This window comes from Carassius auratus, unplaced genomic scaffold, assembly GCF_003368295.1.
Source record: "Carassius auratus strain Wakin unplaced genomic scaffold, ASM336829v1 scaf_tig00045595, whole genome shotgun sequence".
Classification (NCBI taxonomy): Eukaryota; Metazoa; Chordata; class Actinopteri; order Cypriniformes; family Cyprinidae; genus Carassius; species Carassius auratus.
The window spans coordinates 12,514-35,264 of record NW_020526914.1 but is presented as its reverse complement, the minus strand read 5'-3'; the positions used below and the strand labels follow the sequence as shown (position 1 = coordinate 35,264).

The 22,751-nt window shown below is 37.5% G+C and overlaps 1 protein-coding gene across 1 annotated transcript; it reads right to left on the bottom strand.

Moving 5' to 3' along the window:
- Window positions 1-10: 10 nt before the first annotated feature.
- Window positions 11-19,539, bottom strand: LOC113087940 (sn1-specific diacylglycerol lipase alpha-like; the record flags this gene model as incomplete). The annotated part of the gene is made up of 19 exons (XM_026255671.1): window positions 19,441-19,539; window positions 18,698-18,909; window positions 16,149-16,250; window positions 13,977-14,115; window positions 12,916-13,003; window positions 12,677-12,811; window positions 12,504-12,581; window positions 12,300-12,424; window positions 11,200-11,353; window positions 10,916-10,999; window positions 10,410-10,487; window positions 10,250-10,330; window positions 9,527-9,669; window positions 8,692-8,760; window positions 8,536-8,608; window positions 6,382-6,590; window positions 5,785-5,911; window positions 1,123-1,286; window positions 11-503 (listed from the first exon to the last, which is right to left on the bottom strand). Coding segments are annotated over exons 1-19 (2,649 nt in total), but the record flags the coding sequence as incomplete, so codon positions are not given.
- Between the last annotated feature and the right edge of the window lie 3,212 nt (window positions 19,540-22,751).

Below are 22,751 nucleotides of genomic sequence, written 5' to 3'. Positions count from 1 at the left end.
TGGCAAGCACAGGTGTTCCTGAAGACCACCGGGACTTCTTGCCCGGGCTGGCTGGCTGATTTACGATAGTTTGTCCAAGGGAGAGTGGAGAGAGGTGCCCGCTGATGTGGGTGTTGAGATGTCTTGCATCATTGGAAGGTACTTCCAGTTCTGGAGGAGTAGGGCAGTATGGGCCAGCCTCCCCCAATTCAAGGTCCAAGCCGTCTGCGGCCAGCAGCTCTGTGCGAGAGCTCAGCGACGGATTCTCTTCTGGGATGGGGGCATCCAAAGGGAAAGGTAGACTCCCCAGACAGGGCGAGCCTCTCAGGGCAGCAGATGATCGTCGGGAGTCCAAGCTGTAGACGGATTCGGCGTCAGAAAGACTTTCCATGATGGCCAAGGGGGCTTTTCGCTCCCGCAGCTCCACGGCCAATCGCTCACGAGCGCCGGTGAGCACCACGGGGACAGGAGGAGGCGGACACTCCGAGAAGCCATCCAGCGAGATCTCAGAGCGGGCACAGGAACTACAGCAGGACAAGACAGGAAGTGGGCACAGGTGTAGAGTAGCATGTACAGTAAATAAACAGAGACCAGAGAGACAGACAGCATGGAGGGAAGAAAGAGAAGGGTGATGACAAATAAAATGAGGGGAATTAAATAAAAGTGTGATAGCAGATGGGAGGGGATCCATAAGTAATTCAATTAAATTAAAACATAAAAAAATGCCATAAAATAGAGTCAAAATAAAAAGTTTGATGAAAAAAAAAATCATTTAAATATTATAAATTATATAAATAATACAAATGTTATTAAATATTACATATATATGAGCAGAGAACAGGAAAAAGGAAGGAAAAATTTTGAAAGAGGGGAAAGAATAGGTTTGTGGTTAGGCAACATAATGTAACTAAAATCTAGGCTGATCTTTTCTACTGAACCAAAGAGGACGAGGGGGAACTGTGTAGCACCATACACTGTACCTCTGCAGTCGGCATGAGTGAGAAGGACAGGCAAATAGTGTTAAAATCAGATGATAAGAAATGCTTAAAACACCTAAAGAATAACTACATCATTGATCACTCATTGGTGTGTGTGATTGGTCAGTCAGGTGGTTTCAAACACTGATCGGCCCTCGTGACTCACCGGACACTACTGTTTCTGCGGTGATGTGTGGCAGGCGTGGGCTGCGGTGAACTAGACGCATCGAGGAAAACCGTTTCTGGATTCAGGTCCACTTCTGTAGGACTAACCATTATTTTAGCAGCAGACAGTAAAGCTGTCTTCCCTTTATTATAGTTTTCCAAAACCTGCAGGATATAGAGGAAAAGAGAAACACAAGGCCAGTTAAAAAAAATAAAATACACATGAATAAATGAATGAATAGACAGAAACAAGCAGGTCTCACAGCCTACTTGAAATTGTGAAAAATCTTATTTATGTATTATATGATATCAAGATGAAATAAATGCACCTCAAAACATTTTATAAGGTAAAGCGCAATTTTAAGATACACATTTTTTTTATCACATACAATGTTAACTACAGATTATTGAAGCATAAATTTATTTGAACAAAACGAATCAAAATAAATACTTTGTAAACATACTAGGAAGATTGAATGCTTTTGATATTCAATTAAAATTACTTTCATATTTTTTGACACCAAGTGTAACTGAGCCATCAAGCGTAACACTTTACATAAGAATATTTCTTAATTTTAAACACAATTACAGAGTGACATAAAATGATCTGTATTATGTGCACGATGGACACAAATCCAGCAGGACAATCAACAAGGACAAAGTTGAGTGGAACAACAAAGGTAGAAGTCCAACACCCACAAAATAATAATGCATATTTCTTTATTAATGTGTGGAAACATGAGTATGTATAGAGTTAGAGACAATAATCAGTAAATTAGAGACAAATATAAGTAAATGGATATAATGAAATGCAATGGAAGAAACTGTGTAAATAATGATGTACATGTAGCATGCAAAAAAAATAAAATAATAATAATAATAAAAAAATACAACCTGCATACTACAAACAATAACAAAATAATTGCACAAAACCATTTATTTAAAATAAAAGCAACTGAATACATTTTAGTAATAATAATATAAAAAAGCATCTCAAATGAACGGTAAACTACATGTTAGCTCAAATGATTAGTGAGTAAACATTGATTTTTAATCCAATGGTCCATTTAGCACATTTTCTGCAGACATTCAGATTCTTCTCCAATATTACAGCCAAAAAAAAATAATAAAATAAAATAAAATGATATGATGAGATTTTTATCCTGGTCATATATGTTGGAACAACATTAGGGTGAGTAAATGATGACACAATGTTCACTGTTCCTTTAAATGTGCCCTCTGAGGCAGAACTACCACCACCAACAAGCAGGGTAAACAAACACTGATGCCCCCCGCAAGAAGCACCACAGGCCTAAATGAATCCACCTCCAAGAGTAATGCACCAAACGTAAAAGACCAGGTGACAAACTCAAGGCGCACGCAGAGGGACAAAAGCTGCAATCAAAATCCTGCTGCAAACTGCTAAAGCATAAACCAGAGATCAAAACAGGAAGTTAAGAAGAACTGACAGAGAGACCAGGAACCTGCAGAAAGGAAGAGAATGACACCACAGATGCCCAAAGCTCGAGCTGATGGATATTTCCGGCAGCGACGAACAGAGATTATGAGCTGCAAAGGAAGAAAGCACATGCATTTGGTTGTACTGTACATTGTGTGACATACACTGCCATTCAAAACTTTGGGGTTGGTCAGATTTTTATGTATTTGGAATAACTCTATTATGTTGACCCATTTCACCATAAAAAAAAAGAAAAATACAGTAAAAGTATTACAATTTACATTTTCCTTCAATAATAATTCTAATAGGCTAATATGATTCTCAAGAAATATTTATTTTAATTAATAATGTTGAAAACAGTCGTGGCTGCTTAATATTGATGTGGAAACTGATGCTTTTTCAGGATCCTTTGATGAATATTAAGTAAAGAAAATGACATTTTTTTGAAATATAATTTGTTTAACTTGATAAATATCTTGTTGAATAAAAGTATTAGGTTTATGTGTATATGTGTGTGTGTGTGTGTGTATGTGTGTGTGTGTGTGTGTGTGTGTGTGTGTGACCAAAGACAACAAAACCAGTCTTAAGTCACTGGGGTATATTTGTAACTATAGCCAAAAAAACATTGTATGGGTCAAAATTATAGATTTTTCTTTTATGCCAAAAATCATTAGGATATTAAGTAAAGATTATGTTCCATGAAGATATATATTTTTTTACAACAGTAAATGTATTAAACCTTAATTTTTGATTAGTAATATGCATTGCTAAGAGATTCATTTGCACAATTTTAAGGTGATTTTCTCAATATTTTTATATTTTTTCATCCTCAGATTCCAGATTTTCAAACAGTTGTATCTCTGCCAAATATTGTCTGATCCTAATAAACCATACATCAATGGAAAGCTTTTCATTTATAAATCTCAATTTTGAGAACCTGAAAACAGAGAGACTGGTTTTGTGTTCCAGGGTCACACAAACACACACACACACACACACAGACACATATATAACTGACCCCAGACTTTTGATCAGTAGTGTATATCAGAGGCTTGAGATATAACATGTGGCACTAAAAGTGGTCTCTTCAGATCGAGCAGTCGAGAAACTCAATCTAGACTGAGGAGAAGTTAAAGGTGTGTTATCAAAAACGTCAGATTCTGCAGAATCGTTCTCGGCTGAGAGATCAGCTGATGTGCTTTTAGACATTAGTCCGGTTGAGGAGATCTCTGAAAAGTCTGGATCTATGCTGGTTTTCAACAGAGATGGGGAATCTGATGTGTTTGGAAATGGAGTGATACTTTGGGAAGTTGTCTGCTGGAATTGAGTTGGGGACTCATCTGTCACTTTGGAAGATATAGAGCCTTTAAAGGCAATGACTGAGTCTTGGACAGATGAGGGCATTTCTAATGTAGAGGTTAATGTAATGCTCGACTGGCCAGTGTTTTTGGGAGCACATGCAACCGTTGGGGATTCAGACCGAGATGGACATGTTGATGGTTGTTGAAGGACACAGAAATTGTCTCCTGGCTTTATATCTAAACTAATTGAAGATGCATCTACAGTGACAGACAAAACAGGGGTGAGAGTTTCTGTGATAGTGTTCTGAGGGTCTGACTTGGAAACTGCTTGAAGACTGACAGTATTATCGAGCGATAAACCGTTCCTGTGAGTGTCTGAAGCTCGTGGCTGGACAGAAACTGTTTCACTGGGAGTCTGAGAAGTAGAGCCTGTTTCTGTAACCATAAAACATTCATCTGAAGAGAGAGGTGTTAGAGAGGGATCTGGGAGTGCGTTAGGGACAGAAACACACGCTTGGATGCTAGCTCTCTGGTTTCCAAACTGTGCAGCAATCAGTTCTGAAATTAAATATGGGTTTTCCAGCACCTGTGAAGACAAACCAACACATTACTATACAACAGGCATAAGAACAAAGGAACATACTTTCAAAAGAAAACAAAACAAATTAAGAGCAGGTAGATTTGCAGCAGGACAAGTTATGCACCCAAAGTTGAATACTTTAGATTAGGGCTCTGAACAAACTCCTATCCTTAAATATGAGCAATAGTAATAGCAATAGGAAGAAGGAACAGCCATGCCAGATATGCTTTTATGCTCGTGGAATCCTGTTGACGGCAGACAAAAACAAAAACAAGACGTGAATGTCCAGACAGAATACACAAGATGTTGACACAGACCTGCAACACATATACCTGTCCCCTGCAGCCCAAAAGCCATCCAAGCAACTGATTCAATGACCCCAAACCCATTCTGATAACAAAGGCAGATCTGGGCACTCCAGAATCCATTGGTACTTTTTGGTAACATTTTGTGTGTGTGTGACCCTGGAGCAGTCTTAAGTCACTGGGGTGTATTTTTAGAAATAGCCCAAAAACATTATATGGGTAAAAAATTATAGATTTTTCTTTCATGCCAGAAATCATTAGAATATTAAGTAAAGATCATATTCCATGAAGATATTTTGTCAATTTCCTACCATAAATATATCAAAAATTAATTTTTGATTAGTAATATGCATGGCTTAGAATTCATTTGGACAGCTTTATAAATGCAATATTTCTGGATATTATTACTTCTGAAATGGCTTGGTCATTTTGGTCATTTTCTCCCAATCAAAGAAACTATGATTCAAAATGTTTAAATACAGCACAAATTTAATTTATTAAAAACATTTCTAACCACACAGAGAGACTTGTTTTTTGAGGGATGATGCAAATGAATCATTGTTTTGACTTTTGAATCAATTGACTGAAATGGATAGACTGAACTGAATTACAGAAATTAATCAAAATAGCCAATTCAAAATTTGTTACTAAAGTTGAATCAGATGCATTATTAAAACAGCTTTATCTTAATGGTCTCATAATCATATAAAAATCATAAGCCAAGCAAAGATTGCAAAACTAGACTAATGGGACTCAAGGAAACCTCAATACAAGCGCATCAAAATAATCCCAATATTTTTATTATGCAAAATCACTGTATTTATTTTAGAAATATTTTATATATTCTCCAGTCCTAGTGGAAAGTTTGCTATTTCATTTCATATTCTTATTGCATTTACCTTTGCTGGATCCGGTGTTACTCAGATTTGCCCAGAATGAAGATGAACATAACTTTGCATTTAGCAAGAGTTAGCCAGGAAAACATGCACAAAACACACATGCATATAAAACCACACACCTTGTTGACGCCATCCATCACCACATGGGGCATGTGTTCATTCAGCATGGCTGGAGAAATGATGACCTCATCAAAGGCCTTGTTATCCCCCCACAGAGCGGAGTAAGTGGGCTCTTCCTGACCACAACTACATAGAGCCAGAGAGAGAGAGAGATGGTATGAGGAATATCAGACTTACAGTAAAACTGCGTAGACTCTAGTGAAACTTTGACTCAGATAAATGCAGGATGTGATGCATACAAAGTGCATTACTGGAAATGAAAGGTCCCAGTCCTCATAGCGAATGGAATTACAAAAGCTATTTCCAAACATGTAGAAGTCCACAGAGAGACCATGTATTATTTGTCTGCACTATTGAAACCATGATTTGAAGAGTAATTGTACATTTTTTAATTTCAACCACAATTCTGTTTATGTGTCCATTTACATCTTTTCCTACAGCTAAATTAACAAAGAAGCAGGAAATCTTAAACAAGCAGAATCTATAAAAAAAATGTCAATATTGTACTGGGCCACTGGAGTGTACCCTATATCTGAAAAGAAGAAACCCATTTTCTTGTCCCACTAATCCATTTAATTTACTTCCTCTCTACTCACCAGATCTCAGGCGGGTGGTTGTGCACCACATGAATGACCCGTCCCGGTGGATAGAGCGGCGTGGAGGCTGACAGGGCGATGCTCAGGTCACTGGGGTGCAGCCACAGGCGGGAGTTAGAGGGGGTCACGCCCTGAGATACAGGGGCTTCCTCATCCAGGGGTAGCTCTGATTTAGGGATGCACTTTGTACCCCCAGCAATAATCCGCCACTGAAATAAACATCGAAAAAGAAACTTGCAGGCTCCGTTCCAAAACCTAGTGAGCTGCCTACGCAGGCAGCATTTCAAGCATCATTTCCAGCTGAGAGCAGCTATCCAGCAAAGCAGCAGTGCAATTATGCAGAAATGCATCACATAGAGGCCAAATTTCTCACAAAGTTCCCTGAAATTAATCAGAGCCTGGCAGAACATATAAGTGAGATATAAGAAACTGTTCAGGATGCAAACTGAGTTAATCTGGCCTTCATTTCTTTCATGCATCATCTCAGATGCACGTCATTGCAGTGTTGGATTTGATAGAAATAGCAAAAAAAGTTGTTTGGTTAATGGTGAGTCATTTATATAAGCTAAACTGAGTAGGTGACTACTTTCCGGACAGCTGGTCTACTATAAGTTATGTAAGCCCTAATATGAAGTACTGTTCTGTTCAAAAGTTTATGGTCAATAAGATTTTTTTTTATGTACTCTGTGCCAGCCATGATGTATATGAGCTTGTTTCTTCATCTGAACAAGTTTGGAGACATTTAGCATTACATCACCAATGGATCCTCTGCAGTGAATGGGTGCCCAAACAGTGAGCCAAATAGCTGATAAAAACATCACAATAATTCACAAGTAATCCACAAGGCTCCAGTTTATTGGTTAATGTCTTGTGAAGTAAAAATATGAATTTTGTAAGAAACAAATTCATCATTAACATTAAAACATCACTTCTCGCCAAAATATGATTCTGTAACACATGATAACGCTTCTTCCAATTTAAAAAGCCCAGCCCCATTAAAATCCACCGACATGTTTGCTTAGAACTGTATTTGCTAGTAAACAGTGCTGGTCTGTGCATATTTCTCTTCTGATTCAGACAAGATGATTTTTTCACTGGAGAAAGCAACGGTGTGAAGATTGAAAAGTATAGATGGATTTATTTATTTATAAACATGCAGCATTTCACTTCACAAGATGTGAACTGATCCACTGGAGTTACCTGCGGATTACTGTGGTTTTAATCAGTTCAGTGGTTAAACTCGTTTTGACGGCACCCATTCACTGTGAAGGATCTCCAAAAAAAAATTAATCCAAATCTGTTACAATGAGGAAACAAACTCTGGCCTGAGGGTGAGTACATTTTCAGAAATTGCTATTTGTTATTCTATAACTCGTAAAAAAAAAAAAAAAAAACTTGCAAAACACCATTTTTTTTTTTTTTACATCTTACTGACTCCAAACCTTTGAATGGTAGTGTATTTTTTCAACTGCACGCAAATTAAAAGCTCAAAGCCACAACCTTGAGAAAAAAGTTTAATGGTCCAATTACTGAACTAGAAAAGAGACGTAAAAAAGAAAAATCAGTTTGCAGTGCAAAAAAAATCCCACATCTGTGGTTATAAATAGTAACATTATTTATAATTGACTTTATTCGCCCAGAGGAAAAGGATAAGGGAAAAGCCCAATGTGATCGATATAATGAGGACAGTTAATTATGGAACACTTCAATGATAATAAATGCTGCTGCGCCATCACCCACATGCATAGACCCTCTAGAATGCTTGATTCTGTACACACTTGTACAAATGTACACATTTATTTCAGTGTACAGTCAACTGTTCATTATGGCAAACTTAAGCACTTCTTGTCAGGGCCGTGATCTTACTAATTGCGCAATAATAATAATAGAGTGATTGAAGATCATATTGTGTACAAACACACCAGTGACTGAAAGGAATAAAGAAAATTCAAAGCAAGGTGTGTAAAAAAAAAAACATTTATCAAGGTATAAATGTTCTTTCCTTTATAGTGTTATTCAGTTGTGTTCCCTTAGAACTGTATCACATTATTGGAATGGAATCAATATAATAGTAACAGTAAACAGTAACAGTTCTTTTCAACAAAACTGAACGCACACTGAGACTCTGGGAATAAGCCAGTTTAAGCAGGTCACCTTTGGTTTATCACTCTTCTGTAGGACTTCAAGTAAGTGGCGACGGAAGCCCTCAAGCTGAGAGAGGCCAATCCTGAACGAACACAACAGCAAAACATTAACATGGGTCTGCTCAGACTTATTAACGCATCCGAGCACAACTGAACACTCACTTACCTGGGGACCAGATCTTTTCCCAACACGACTGAGGTGACGAACTCTTTCGAGTACTCCATTGCATCCTCACTACGAATTAAACAGAAACCGAAGCTTGTGTTCAGAATAGATCAACATAAAAACAGTTTACAATCTGTTCTTCTTCTGCCATAATGTGACAGATTTCAGAGTGAAATGTGAGGTTCAACACACAATTTAATGATGACTTTATATTTAGATTCACAAAAGAATATGTCAGTGTGGCAGGTAAGAGTTTTGCCATTAACCTACTGAATTAAACCAAAAACTCAGAAAACATTTTGACTCTCAACTCAAATAAAAGATTAGTGCATCCTGTGGATTTGTGCATCTATGCATGTTTTTTGGGCTAAGATTTCCCACAACAAATTGCATTACAGAGAAGAAGATCTATAGCTTGTGACAAATCGCTTTCAAATTTAGTAAAATAATCAAAGAATGCTACTATATGGCTGCCATTATGGTTTTTTAATGATGACGATGGCTTCAGAAGATTATTTTTATGATGCTTTTTTTAGAGCTTATAAATGACCATTCACTTTCCTTGAGTGGAAACCGAACTTCTAAATGTATGATTCGGAGCAGAAAGAAAATAATACAGTTTTGGAACGACATCCAATTGTAACAATAATGACAAAAAGTTTATTTTGGCACAAAATAATCCTTTAACACATCAGATCTCTTATCTAATGTCATCATGCTTCAGTGACGGCTGAGTTTCTCTCTCTCTCTCTCTCAGAGGAGATGAGTTCTCAGCTTTCTCTATAAATGTAGTGTAAAACGGATGCCAGATCAACAATCGAGAGGTCACACTGACCTGAGCAGGCCGCCGGGAGGGGAGTAGGAATAGCAGTGCAGTGAAGGATACTGCGGCCGGAGGAGGAAGGACAGGATGGCAGCCGTACCCGCACCAAGAGAGTGGCCCACAATCACCAGCCCGTAGTGCATCGTCCCTTTACCCTGAGACACACACAAACACCACGATCCGGGGCTTTTAGTGTCACATCATATCATGCAAATGTTGTCTGAAGTTGTCTAAGTTTTGTCTCGTTACTCATCTGATACTAAAATATAAACGGAGACATTTTAAGACCTGCACAAATAAAATGAATACTGTATATTCATACAGAACAACCCAATATGCTCTTAAAATGAATTATGAATTTCAGATTATTTTACTTAAAACAGGAAGACATCCAGCCTTTTCTTAAAGTTGTTACATACAAAATTAGAGGTTGTCCGATATTAGATTTTGGTCATTTATTAATAATAGCATTTAAAGGGAGGAAAGAAAGCCTGTAGAAGGTGCAACAGTGCTGAATTTGTATTTTTAATAAGCTGTGCTGACATGTATTTAATGACGTTTAATGCTGGTGTGTTGCATGCATGTAGAGAAAAACTGCTTCGTCAAAGTGAAGCTTCATATAAGTTTTAGAAAATTATATGAACACTTTTGCAGTCTGTGGGAAAATAATGCAAGTAAGCTCTGTGATGTCTAAATTAATAACCATAACGCGCAGAATCATGTGTTTACACTTACCAGATCTCTCCCAAAGGCTTGAGAGAGAATCATTTCTTGCTCTAGTTTCTTCTTTATGTATTCAGCCGAATAAACCATTCCCTAAATGAAAGATTCATGGGAATGAGTGTGCAAAGTTTTTGCGTTCATATGTGTCAATATGCATGTGTTTTTATGGCACCTTGTGTCCGAGCCATGTGCCGTGCTGCTCTTCTACAGGCAAACGCTCAGAATCACCCGTAAGATCCGTTAAAGCGTCCTGAGAATGACAGAGAAAGACAGCAAAAGGGGAACAAATTTACAGCCAACTAGCCATTAATGCTTTATTTTAAAATATTGACTGTCTCACTGTACATCATACATGGCTACTTCTCAAATAAATAAATAAATGGACATGAAGTATTGATTTGAGTCCAAGTTATTTTATTATGTGAAATGGAAGAGACCACAGAGTGATTTGAGAAACATGAAACTAGCACAGGATTGTAGCAAATCAATAGCTTAGTACTACAGTCAGATTTTTATCCTCAAAATGTGTGTTAAAGTACTTTCTTTTGTCACTGCTCAAGTATTCTGCTTATAAACAACTAGTATTTTAATTGGATGAAGATATAATTAAGCCTGACATCACGAGGTTATGTGTAAAATGAGAAAGAGCTGTTAAAAGTACACGTGTGGTTGACCCACCTTAGGGGACAAAGTCCCTCTGATGCTGATCACGACTTTTTTCTTTGCATGATCGACTGCTACAAAGAAGGGCGTCTCATAAACCTGCAAATCCCATCAAAAATACATACAATAACTTGTATTAATCACACGTTTCACATTTATCACTTTAGCTACGGCTTCTCAAATTGAACTATTTTCGTCTGGCGATGACTCAGTGTTGTGAACAGACATTTATCACACACGACATTACGCCTCAGGAGTCTGCAGGACGGGGGCTGAGGAATTAATTTAAGATGCCATACCGCATCATGGCAGGATGTGTAGACAATCTGGACCTCTTTAAGGTCTCGGTCCAGAAATTGACGTCGGATGGCAAGAACGTTACAGCCACAGCAGTTATCCTCCTCAACGGTGATGGACTGAGAGAGACGAGAACCTGAAACTGAAGAGTTACAGCTGACAAGAGAGAGAAGAAAAGAGAAGAGACACAGAAGGGAAAAAAAAGTAATTTGATTTCATTTATATGTCCTATAAAAAATATTTATTATCAATGTTAAAAAATATATAAAATGTAAATAAAATAAGAATGTGATTTCTTATTGACAATAAATCACATTAACTATACATTATGCTTAAAATTATATATATATATATATATATATATATATATATATATATATATATATATATATATATATATATATATATATATATATACACTCAATGACAATAGTCAAATATCAAATGACAAAAGTAAAATATCAATTCTAAAATGAAAAAAAAACTATATATATATATATATATATACACACACACACACACACACACACACACACACACACAAACACATACATACATGTCACATTTTAATGTTTCAAATAACTTTTTGAAAATAAAAGGCTAAAATATAGGTGAAATAATGTTCCAGATAGATTTATGTAAAAATGAAACAACATACTTATTCTGACCTGTACTTGTTAATATATATAAAATAATTATTATAAGTATTTATCTTGTATTTTATTATATTTTAAATCATTAGAAAATTTTCCCAGACAAACGAGCAAAACACAGTGGTTCAAAATACGCGCACACACAATTTTTGCATGTCCTAATTTATAATAAATTACATATATGTTTTATAATTATACTCATGACATGTCATGTATTATTAATTCAAAAATCTATTAATATTTGACAACAATTTAATTAATTGCCGCGCACCCCTGGTAGTTAGGACTAGGCTTCAGCTTCAGTTTAATTTAGCTTTAGGTTTAATAAAGAGCTAAGTCTACCAAAAACATGACATCAGGTAACTATACCATTATAAGAGCCTTTCTTATTCGCTTTAATCTCATTTCCTACCAACTGTGTGGAACAATCATATCATATTCATACGTACGAGCAAGTGCTGACAAGTTTGCAGAGTCCACACGCTGGTTTTCTTAAAAGATATACAGGCCAGCCATACGCCGCCATGGCAAACAGCATGTAGTAACACACCTCCTTATACATGGCCATCTCAGACTGTGAACAGAAGGAGACCATCATAAATAATAAACATACATCAACACAAGCACACACATATATTGTATTCTTCAAATACCGAGTTCTTGAGGTCCAAGTATTTAGTGTTGCGAGTTACAGGTATCCCGGACAGAAAGGCTAAAACGTCATTGTTTGCCTGAAAAGAGAGAGAGAGAGAGAAAGTGTTATCATTTGGACAGTGAAGGATAATCATCCAATCAAAAGTAATGTTAAACACAAGCTAATGCACACCTGATCCAAGATGGCTGCCCTCTTGGCCCGCTGTCTCTGTCGGAGCAGGACCAAGCCAGCGATGATGTCACTCGGCACGATATCCAGATCCCGGAAAAACTCGGCGAACAAGCTGGCCACCTCAGAGTAAGCGTCCTGAGAGAGAACATCTTCTGCTGAGAATGTGTGTGTGTGTGTGTGTGAGACCCTCTCACAGTAACTGGCATCTGTGTGTATCTGAGTTGGTGTTGGAGTCTTACGGATTGTGTATCTTTTGTTCGAGTGCAGCACATGAAGAACTTGAGTCTCCTGCTCCAGCTGCTGGCTTGACCTTCTTCTAGCCTGTGTCTGAAAGAGATAAAACCCAACTAAGCCAATATCATGAATAATAGGTCAATATATATATATATATATATATACACATACCGGTATATACAGTACAGAGCAAAGGTTTGGACACACCTTCTCATTCAAAGAGTTTTCTTTATTTTCATGACTATGGAAATTGTAGATTCACACTGAAGGCATCAAAACTATGAATTAATGAAAGGTGTGTCCAAACTTTTGGTCTGTACTGTATAAAATACACAATTCCAGTTAATATTGAAAAATGAGATGTGCACGAGATTCCTGAAATGAAACGAAAACTTATTCTACATAATATTTACTCAATGCACTTAAAAAAAAGCAGTACACAATTCATGAATTCATTAATTTTTTTTAATTATAATTATAATATTATAGTAATTTCATGTGCTTTTGTCATTTTCTATTCATTTTTGTTTTTTAATATTTCTATTTAGCTTTTATTTATTTGATTTAAGTACTTCCACTTAAAATAAATGCTGCTTAATCGAAATAAAACAAGTTTAAGTTCTTCATTTTAAAATCAGTTTAAGTAATTGTATTTTTATTAGTTTTTGCTTTTTAATCGTTTTTATTTAGCTTTAATTTATTTTTAATTAAAATGTGTAATATTTGAATTTTCTTTTTGTACTTACTTAGAACCTATACTTAATTTATACAATTATTTTCAATTAAAATGTATATATATTTTTTTTAAGTTTTATTTTCAGTAAATAATAACAACACTGCATAAAATGTGCACTTTTAGCAATCTATGAAAAAAAATCTATGGTGTGGATTTAAATAGGGGAAATAAACACTACACTTTTATTTGATGCATAAAGCATAATAGAAATAACAAAATAATTAATGAACAAAATATTTAATGAATGGACACTTAAAAGGTGGGAGAATTGTAAAACTTTGCAAAAGATATCCCGAAACAAGCTAGCATGACCACTGTTAAGCACTGTACCTGAGAGTGTATGTTGTGAGGTTACGCTGACGGCGGCGAGTTGCTTTCAGCTTCACAAAGGTCCGTCCGGTGGGGTCAAAGGTACACATCATGGTGAAACACAAACTGAAGATGACCAACCAATTGCACGCCACAATTCCTGTCGAAAATAAATGAATAAACCAAACAAATTTACTCATTTAAAATGTACAATATACATCTTCATTTGGCGCTTATACATTCAGTTCAGCAGGAAGCACTTTACAGTAAAACTAACCAGCTGTCTCTTTGTCAGTTCGTGTCTGGTATAGACAGATGATTGGCATGGAAGTGAAGTGTGCTATTATGGGATGGGGGAGGACAATGAGCGACACTGATTCATGGTCTGCACACACATGGGAAAAGCTACACTAGGCGTATTGTTAGAAAGCGCGCATTAAGATTCCAGGACATAAATAGCTATAAATGACTTTCAGGTTTTCAGAAATCTGCAGAGATTAACAAGGGGAGGTTTCATGAGATTTTAACAGATGCCTGGACTGCCTCATCAAGCCACACCCTCTGAAGACTATTGTTTATTTTATTTTTTTTACTTGTTTCCAACAGTTGTGAGGCATGTTAGGTCTCACAATTTCTTAACAACATTGATAATAATAAGACCCATCATTAATATCTGCCCATCAATAAGAAATGAGCAGCAAATCAGTGTACTAGAATGATTTCTGAAGGATCATGTGACTGAATGATGATGCAAAATTAATACAGAATTCAAAACGGCTTTAAACGTGGCTCTGATCCCAGACTTATGATACATTCGTTATGAATAATCTTGTCTTTTGGTTTGCATCCATGCAAATTAAAATAGTGAGAAAAAGATCAAGTGACTTTTATCCAAAGTAAGGAACAAAAGCATTTTGAGAAGGAGCCAACAATATTCATTTATATACACTGCAAGGTTTATTTGACAAAGCAAGCTAGAACCTTTAGTTTAATTTAGTACATTTTATATGTGTGAAGTATTTAATTTACTGGATTCTCCAAAAACAAGCAGTGGTTGTTAAATATAAACTAGTTTATTATTTAATAAAAAAAAACAGTGATATGTGATCTATATATCATTAAGATGGTTATAAAATTACTCACAATGTCAGATTTTAAGTCATATTTCCCAACCCCTACATGTCACTTAAGGGCTTTTAATTTCAAAATCCCTTGTAGCCCTTCGGGCAGGCATTCTTCAGATTTTGGCAGCCAAAATGAATTTAAACAGGTCTAATAAAAAAAAGATATCAGCTAAACTTCACTGTGGACAAATCAGCATGATTCAAAACTTTTGTCATTCAATTTGTTTCTTCAAATAACAAGTCAAAAGTGTCAGGGTCCAACAGATCACAAAATGCATGGCTCGGATCAAATTACAGATTTTGAGTCGATTTTTGGATGAGCAAAAAAAAATTATTATTTAAAGAACACTTCAAATACTTTGATACCACAGCAGAAACTAGTAGCATAACTAAAAAAGGTCAACTATTATAACTAAAGACAAGTGAACCATCAGTAACAAATGAAGCACAAACAAAAAATTAAAAGCATAGATAAAACATAACAAATCTACAAATAAAGTAATGTCTAACATTAGTTTTCAGGCACAGAAATGTAATAATTAAGTGTAAAATAGCATTGCCTATTGTTCACTGTATAAATGAAACAGTTAAAGCTGTGTTTTCTTGAATAACATTAATTACATAGACAGCAGCAGGTATTTATAGGCTACTGTCCCTTTAAGACTTTCTGTTTATCTTCATTCATTCAAAACACAACCAACTTATTAAGGGAATCTTTGCTGAGACAGACATTTGTAGATAATTTTGAGTGTTATTGTCTGCTCAAGCGCAAGGATACGTGAAAGAGGAATCAGTTTTGTTGTCTGAAACATGATGCTTTGAGTGTGCGCGCACAAATAACAATGCTCAAGTACCGAATTGAGTTCTTGAGTGCTTGAAATGTTAAAAACACTTACATTTTTAAATTGGCAAGACTTAGAAACACTTTCAAATGATCAACTATGTTCTGTTTCACCTTTACAAGCGAGAGAACAACGTGAAGCAAGGAAGGGATTTTATTTTACTATTCAAGATAGCCAGAGTAGTGATTTAGTAATGCCTGCTCTTATGGTTTTGATTCATGTCTTACCCAGGGCGAGGTTCTTGGCAGTGATGTCGGAGCAGGGCTGGTAGTACTGCACCAACCAGGCGATGCCCACCACCGCATACACCAGCTCCACTAGCAGGATGGCTGCAGAGAGAGCAAACAATTCAAGGGATGATTTAGGACCTAACCACATGGAGTAGGAGTTTTCATCATGTTGCACTGTAAATCTGCAGTGAAACAACGCAACTCAAAAAATCTTGTTATGGTAAGCATTAGGATTATTATTGCTCATACTTTGTTCATTGATTTGGTCAAAACTCACTCAAATGGAAGCTTGTTTCCATCATGGGATAAAATTGTAAGTTTGTAACTTAAAATAATGAGACAGAAAACTCGCAATTCTAACAAGTTGATAAAACGTTGAAGTTACCTTTTTAATTTGTATTATATTGCAGAAACAATAAAACAGAATCCCATGATGTAAACTCAAAATTCAGAGAAGAGTCAGAAGTGCAAGATGTACATTAAGAATTCTGAGGGAAAAGTCTGAATTGTAAAATTTGAATTTAGAATTGCGAGAAAATTTTTATTCTGTGGCAGCAGCAAAAAAACCTATTATTTAATGAAAACTGAAAATTCTGAGAAGAAAGTCAGAAATGCTAAAAATTTTAATTCAGATTTCTGAGGGAAAAGGTCTGAATTGCAAGATGTGAATTTGCAATTGTGAGAAAAAAATCTGAATCTTGAGATAAAAGGTTGCAACTATTTTCTATTCTGAGGCAGAATCAAAAAAACTTAATTATTTAACGTACAATAAAATTTCAGACAAAGTCAGAAATGCGAGAAACAAACTTAGAATCCTCTTTAGAACTAGTTTATAACTTCCAATTGCAAGATAGAAACTCACAATTCTAGGAAACAAAATGCTTGAATTGTGAGATATAAACTTGCAATTGCAAGAAACAAAAGTCAGAATTGTGACAAAAAAAGGCTGAAATTACCTTTTAATTGTTTTTTTATTCCATGGTGAAAACAAGCTTCCATAAACCTCTGCGTTTGAATAAAATAAAAAAAAACCAAATCAACACATGCAATAACTAAACAAAATAGTCAATTTTAATTGGATTGAACTAAGAGCTCAGGATTTTTTCACTGAGCTCACTACAACACATTCAGGGATTGCTTTCTCCAAAAAGGATACTTGCAATGTTGCCTTAAAATTTGAAATAGAAATTACCACAGAAGCAGTCTATGATGCCTCAATGCAGCCTTTGCAGGCTAGTTAACAGAGCTGACTTGTGAGATCGCATGTATTAAGAGAACTAGTAGAAGTGGTTGTTTTTTAGGGGTGTAACGATACGCGTATTCGTATTGAACCGTTCGGTACGACGCTTTCGGTTCGGTACGCGGTACGCATTATGTATACCGAACGGTTCGTTGGAGTAATTAATTATATTTGGAAAAAAAAAAAAAAAAGAGAGAGATAGAAATATAATGATATGCGTTCAACAAGGTAGCCCAATAACCCAAACAACGTAACAGGCAACGCCCCTGACACTCCCGAAGAAGAAAAAAACACCATCTTATATGTTTATGTTAGGCTACTCAGCAGGCGCTCGCTCACTCAGTACGCGCTGAAGGCTCGTTGCAAAATAGCCAATGCGTTTAACAGACTAGAAATGAGAAGATCCCCCAATAACCAACAGGTCTGGTGTTTGGGTGCACTTTGGATTCCCTTTAAGCTATAATGGTGATGGCAAGAGAGTGGTGGATAAAAAAACAACGGTATGTCGCATCTGCAACATGACAGGGTACACCAGCGGGAATAAAAAAAAAAAAAAAAAAAAACACCAGCGGGAATATCTGGGATATATGCGTCAGTACTATCTGGGAAAAGACGAAAAAAAAAGGAGAAACATGCACGCAGCAAACTATCCCTGCAGCATTTAGACACTATAGCTTACAGGGAATCCAACCCAAACACCAGACCTGTTGGTTATTTTAGGATCTTATATTTCTGGTCTGTTAAATGCATTAGACATTTTGCAACGAGCCTTCAGCGCGTGCTGAGTGAGCGAGCGCCTTAGGGGCCGTTCACATATCGCTCCTAAAAACGCGTGGAAAACGCTAAGCACGTCTTTCTCCTCCTTTCCAAAGCGCTCGGGCAGAAGCGCTCATGAGGCGTCTGTCTTTGCTAAGCAACAATGACGTGCTCTCTCCATGAGACGCGGAAATTTCAGCGAAGGATAAATGGATTTGCAGCTCTAAAAATCGCTTGCAGTAGCTCTGCTACTGAATTTATTTCAAAATTGCAATCCATATACAACTATGATCAGCTGTTCCTTCATCTTGGCTGAGCTCTCAACCTTGTTACGGGAAAGGATGAAGCTGATTGGTTGGTTCTTGTCACATGACCCGCGGTGCGCTTGCGGCATTCTGAAAAGTTGAGATGTTTTTACATTTTGCTGTATCTAAAACGTATCGAACCGAACCGAACCGAACCGTGACATCAGTGTATCGTATCGAACCGAACCGTGAATTTTGTGAACCGTTACACCCCTATTGTTTTTATGTGCAAGTTTGCATCTTACCCAGCCGTATATAGAGCACGTACTGCACTGCCTCTCTAGGTTGTGTATACAGGATGCTGCCTCTCATGCTCAGCCACATGATGGCACTCTCACAGATCAGACAGCTGACCAGGATGCCCAGGTAACCGCGACCGTGATCCACCAGCGTGACCGAGCATGATTGCCCTGAACTGTACGGCAGCCCAAAGAGAACCACAGACAGAACCACGAGCCTGCCGAAAGAGCACAGCCGTGACATCACATGAACATACACATGATCGTACAAACCTCGGAAAGCTGATATTTATGACACGTGGGTTAAAAAGAGATTTTCAGAATACAAATTTACATGTTTGTCGCCTCAAAATAGCCAAAATGAGTATGTTTTGGCAAACTTTATCATTATTCTTCATTAACAGCTGACAAAATGTGTATAAAATATAAACAGTAATAACAATCACAACTTATTTACATCAATTGACAACTGACACAACTGTCTGTAAATGTTAAACCATTTCTTATGTAACTGTCGCATTGATTAAACAAAATTGTATCATTTACATAAGCATTGATACACATACATACATCTACATATACCATACACATACAGTTCAAAAGTTTGGGACCAGTAAGATTTTTTATGTTTTTAAAAAAAGTGTCTTATGCTCATCAAGACTGCAGAAATGCAGGTAAAAATATGTCTGTTTACTCGTGCATGAATGTAAAAGAACAAACTGTACAGACAAACACAAATACAGACTCACCATATGCAGTGTAGTATGAACAGGAAGAAAGCGGGTAACACCAGGTCATCACTGCCGACTGACCAGCGTCGCCGAAACAGTACCATGCCCGGCATCACTGCCCTGAAACACACGTCAACACACTCCAGTTATGGACCGCCTAACTCACACACAGTAAGACTTCTCATTCACCACTTCTTTAATTCTGCAATAAAGACGAGAAAAAACACGACAAGACCAAAAAAAAAGATGCATGGAAGTGCGATTGCAGAAAAAAACTCCTCAGTTTTCTGTCCACACATTTCAAAACACAGCACAGAACAATATTCTTATAATCAGTCACTTTAAAGAAATAGTTTTTTTTATTCTGCCATTTACTCATTCCCATTTCATCACAAAAACACCATTCAAGTATCACTAAATTTTTGGGTGATCTATTTTTCTTTAAATTGTATAATTGTGCATCAGAGATTGAAACTGAAACTGGTCTGATAGGAATAAGACACTAGAGAGAAAGAGAGAGAAAAAGAGGATTGAGGGAAATTATGAAAGAGGAAAAGAAAGGCAAAGAGGAAGTGGCCCATGAGAATGACGACAAACAGAAATCAATATTTAGCAAGTGAAATGAGTATATTTACTCATGCTATCCTAAAGCCTACTTGCCTACTAGTTTGTTTGTAATGGTAAAGCTGTGTGGTTGCTAGGGTTTGGGGTTTTAGGGTGTCATGTCTGGTTGCCAAGGTGTTGCTTTGTAATTGCTAGGGGAATTCTTGGTGCCCAGTGCATTGTTATACAGTTGCTAGGGTGTTCTGGGTGGCTGCCAGAGTGAAGCTATGTGGTTGCTATGGCATTGCTATGCAGTTACCAGGGTGTTGCTATGCAGCTGCTGGGATGTTCTGGGTGGCAAGTGCGTTGCTCTACAGTTTCTAGGGTATTTGGGTGGTTTCCAGGGAGTTGCTATGTCATTCAGGGGGTGTAGCCGCAAAGGCACTGCTATGCACTTGCAAGGTGTTGCAGCACAGGTGTTAGGGTGTTCGTGGTGGTGCAGCACAGGTGTTAGGGTGTTCAAGGAGGTGCAGCACACTTTTTAGGGTGTTCGTGGTGAGGCAGTGCAGTTGTTAAGGTGTTAAGGGTGGTGCAGCGGAGTTGTTAGGGTTTTCACGGTGTTGCAGTGCAGTTGTTAGGGTGTTTGTGGTGGTACAGTGCAGTTCAAGTTCAAGTTCAAGTCTGCTTTATTGTCAATTCTTCCACATGTACAGTACATACATACAGAGAATCGAAATTGCATTACTCACAGACCCCCGGTGCACACAGATAACATTAACATTAAAGCCTAAAAATCTAGATCAAAATATAAAATGTAGATACAATAAGGGAATGTTAAAAAAGACATAAAATTAAATTAAAAATAAAGATAAAGGAGCGCAAGGCAAAAAACAGATAGAGTGCAAATCAATAAAGTGAACAACAGTGCAGATAAAAGATTATTTAGTGCAAAAACAAAAGCTTATTAAGTCTGATTAAAGTGGCAAAGGGTGCAAGAGCAGTTATTTTATTTAACTGACTGATGAGGTAGTGGAATGACGTCAGTTCCATGGAGAATGAGGTAGTGAGCAGACCAATGCTGCACAAAGTGACTGGTGCATGTCATCGTATATTAGTGGGGGGGGGTGTGGGGGGTCATAGTTCAGTGGTGCATGGGGCAGAAGAGGGGAGGGGGGCAAGTTCGGGATTGAGTTCAGCTTTCTGACAGCCTGGTGAATGAAGCTGTCCATCAGTCTGCTGCTCCTGGCCTGGAGACTCTGCAGTCTCCTCCCTGATGGCAACAGGCTGAAGAAGCTGTGTGACGGGTGGGTGGGATCACCTGCGATGCAGAGGGCTTTGCGGGTGAGACGGGTTCCATAAATGTCCTGGAGGGAGGGGAGAGAGACACCAATGATCTTCTCAGCTGCTCTCACTTTGCGTTGCAGAGTCTTTCGGCAGGACGTGTTGCAGTCGCCATACCACACAGTGATGAAGCTCGACAGGATGCTCTCGACGGTGCCTCTGTAGAAGGTGTACATGATGGGAGCCGGGGCTCTGGCTCTCCTCAGTTTGCGGAGGAAGTAGAGATGCTGATTTGATATCTTGGCCAGTGCTGCTGTGTTTTCAGTCCAGGAGAGGTCCTCTGTGATGTGCACACCCAGGAACTTGGTGCTGCTCACTCTCTCCACAGTCGCACCGTTGATGGTCAGAGGAACGTGCTGAGTGTGTGCTCTCCTGAAGTCTACAACAATCTCCTTCGTCTTGTTAGACTGTTAGTTGTTAGACTGTTCAATGTGTTTTGTTTGGATTTTCATGGTGTTGCATTGCAGTTATTAGGGTGTTAAGGGTGTTGCAGTGCACCTGTTGGGGTGTTAAGGGTGTTGCAGTACAGTTGTTAAGGTATAAAGCTAGCAACTGTTTAATCTATCACACAAATGTGGCGATCCAAAACAGTGAATCGAATCACCATTCAGGCAAAAGTTTGATTTGGTTTGACACCCAGAACACATGAGTTATTCGTCTTATCAGCAAGGCATATAGGCATACATTTTTTCAAATTGCAAAAATGCAAACTTTTTTAGCCTTTATCAGCCAATTCTAATAGTGGTCTGATAATATTGCACTTCCCTAAATAGTAGTCATGCTTACCACAGCAATCACCAACTACAAGACAAAAACAAACAGAGAGAGTCTTGTGATTGTGAACGAGGACTACTGATGGTTTCCATGGATACCGCTTTCAGTTCATACACTGTAAAGCTCCGACCCAGAAAACTTTCACTGTGTGGCAAAATCACTCTATTTACAACACACATCTCAATCAAAACATTTAATCGATCAACAGGTACTTTCAGAGAACACAGGCAACGTTCTATGTTGTGGAGACAAAAATAGATGGCTAATGTATGATAATACAGGATGTGATGGGCTTTTTCTGGATCAGGGTAAAGGGAAACGCCCCGGCTAAGCACTTCCCCAAAGCATTTGTGCTTTTTAGGGGATGGTGTGGAGCAGAGGTTCAAGTCAACATGAAATCAACATTTTCTTCCTTCTTCCATTGGGTTTAAAGATCCAAGTTTGTTCAAATCCCAAACTCTTAGAACACACAAAATAAATCTTTGCATTCATATCACTGATAATGATTGTTTTTGTCAATATTGGTTTAAACAAATAGATCCCGCCCCAAACTCCTGCCATTGGTTGACAAGTCCAACCCTATAAACAAACACTGCAATAATTTGAAAGCTCTCTCATAGAAATTCAACATAAATAGCTGACTTGTAGTTGTCTCTGCACAATAAAAAACA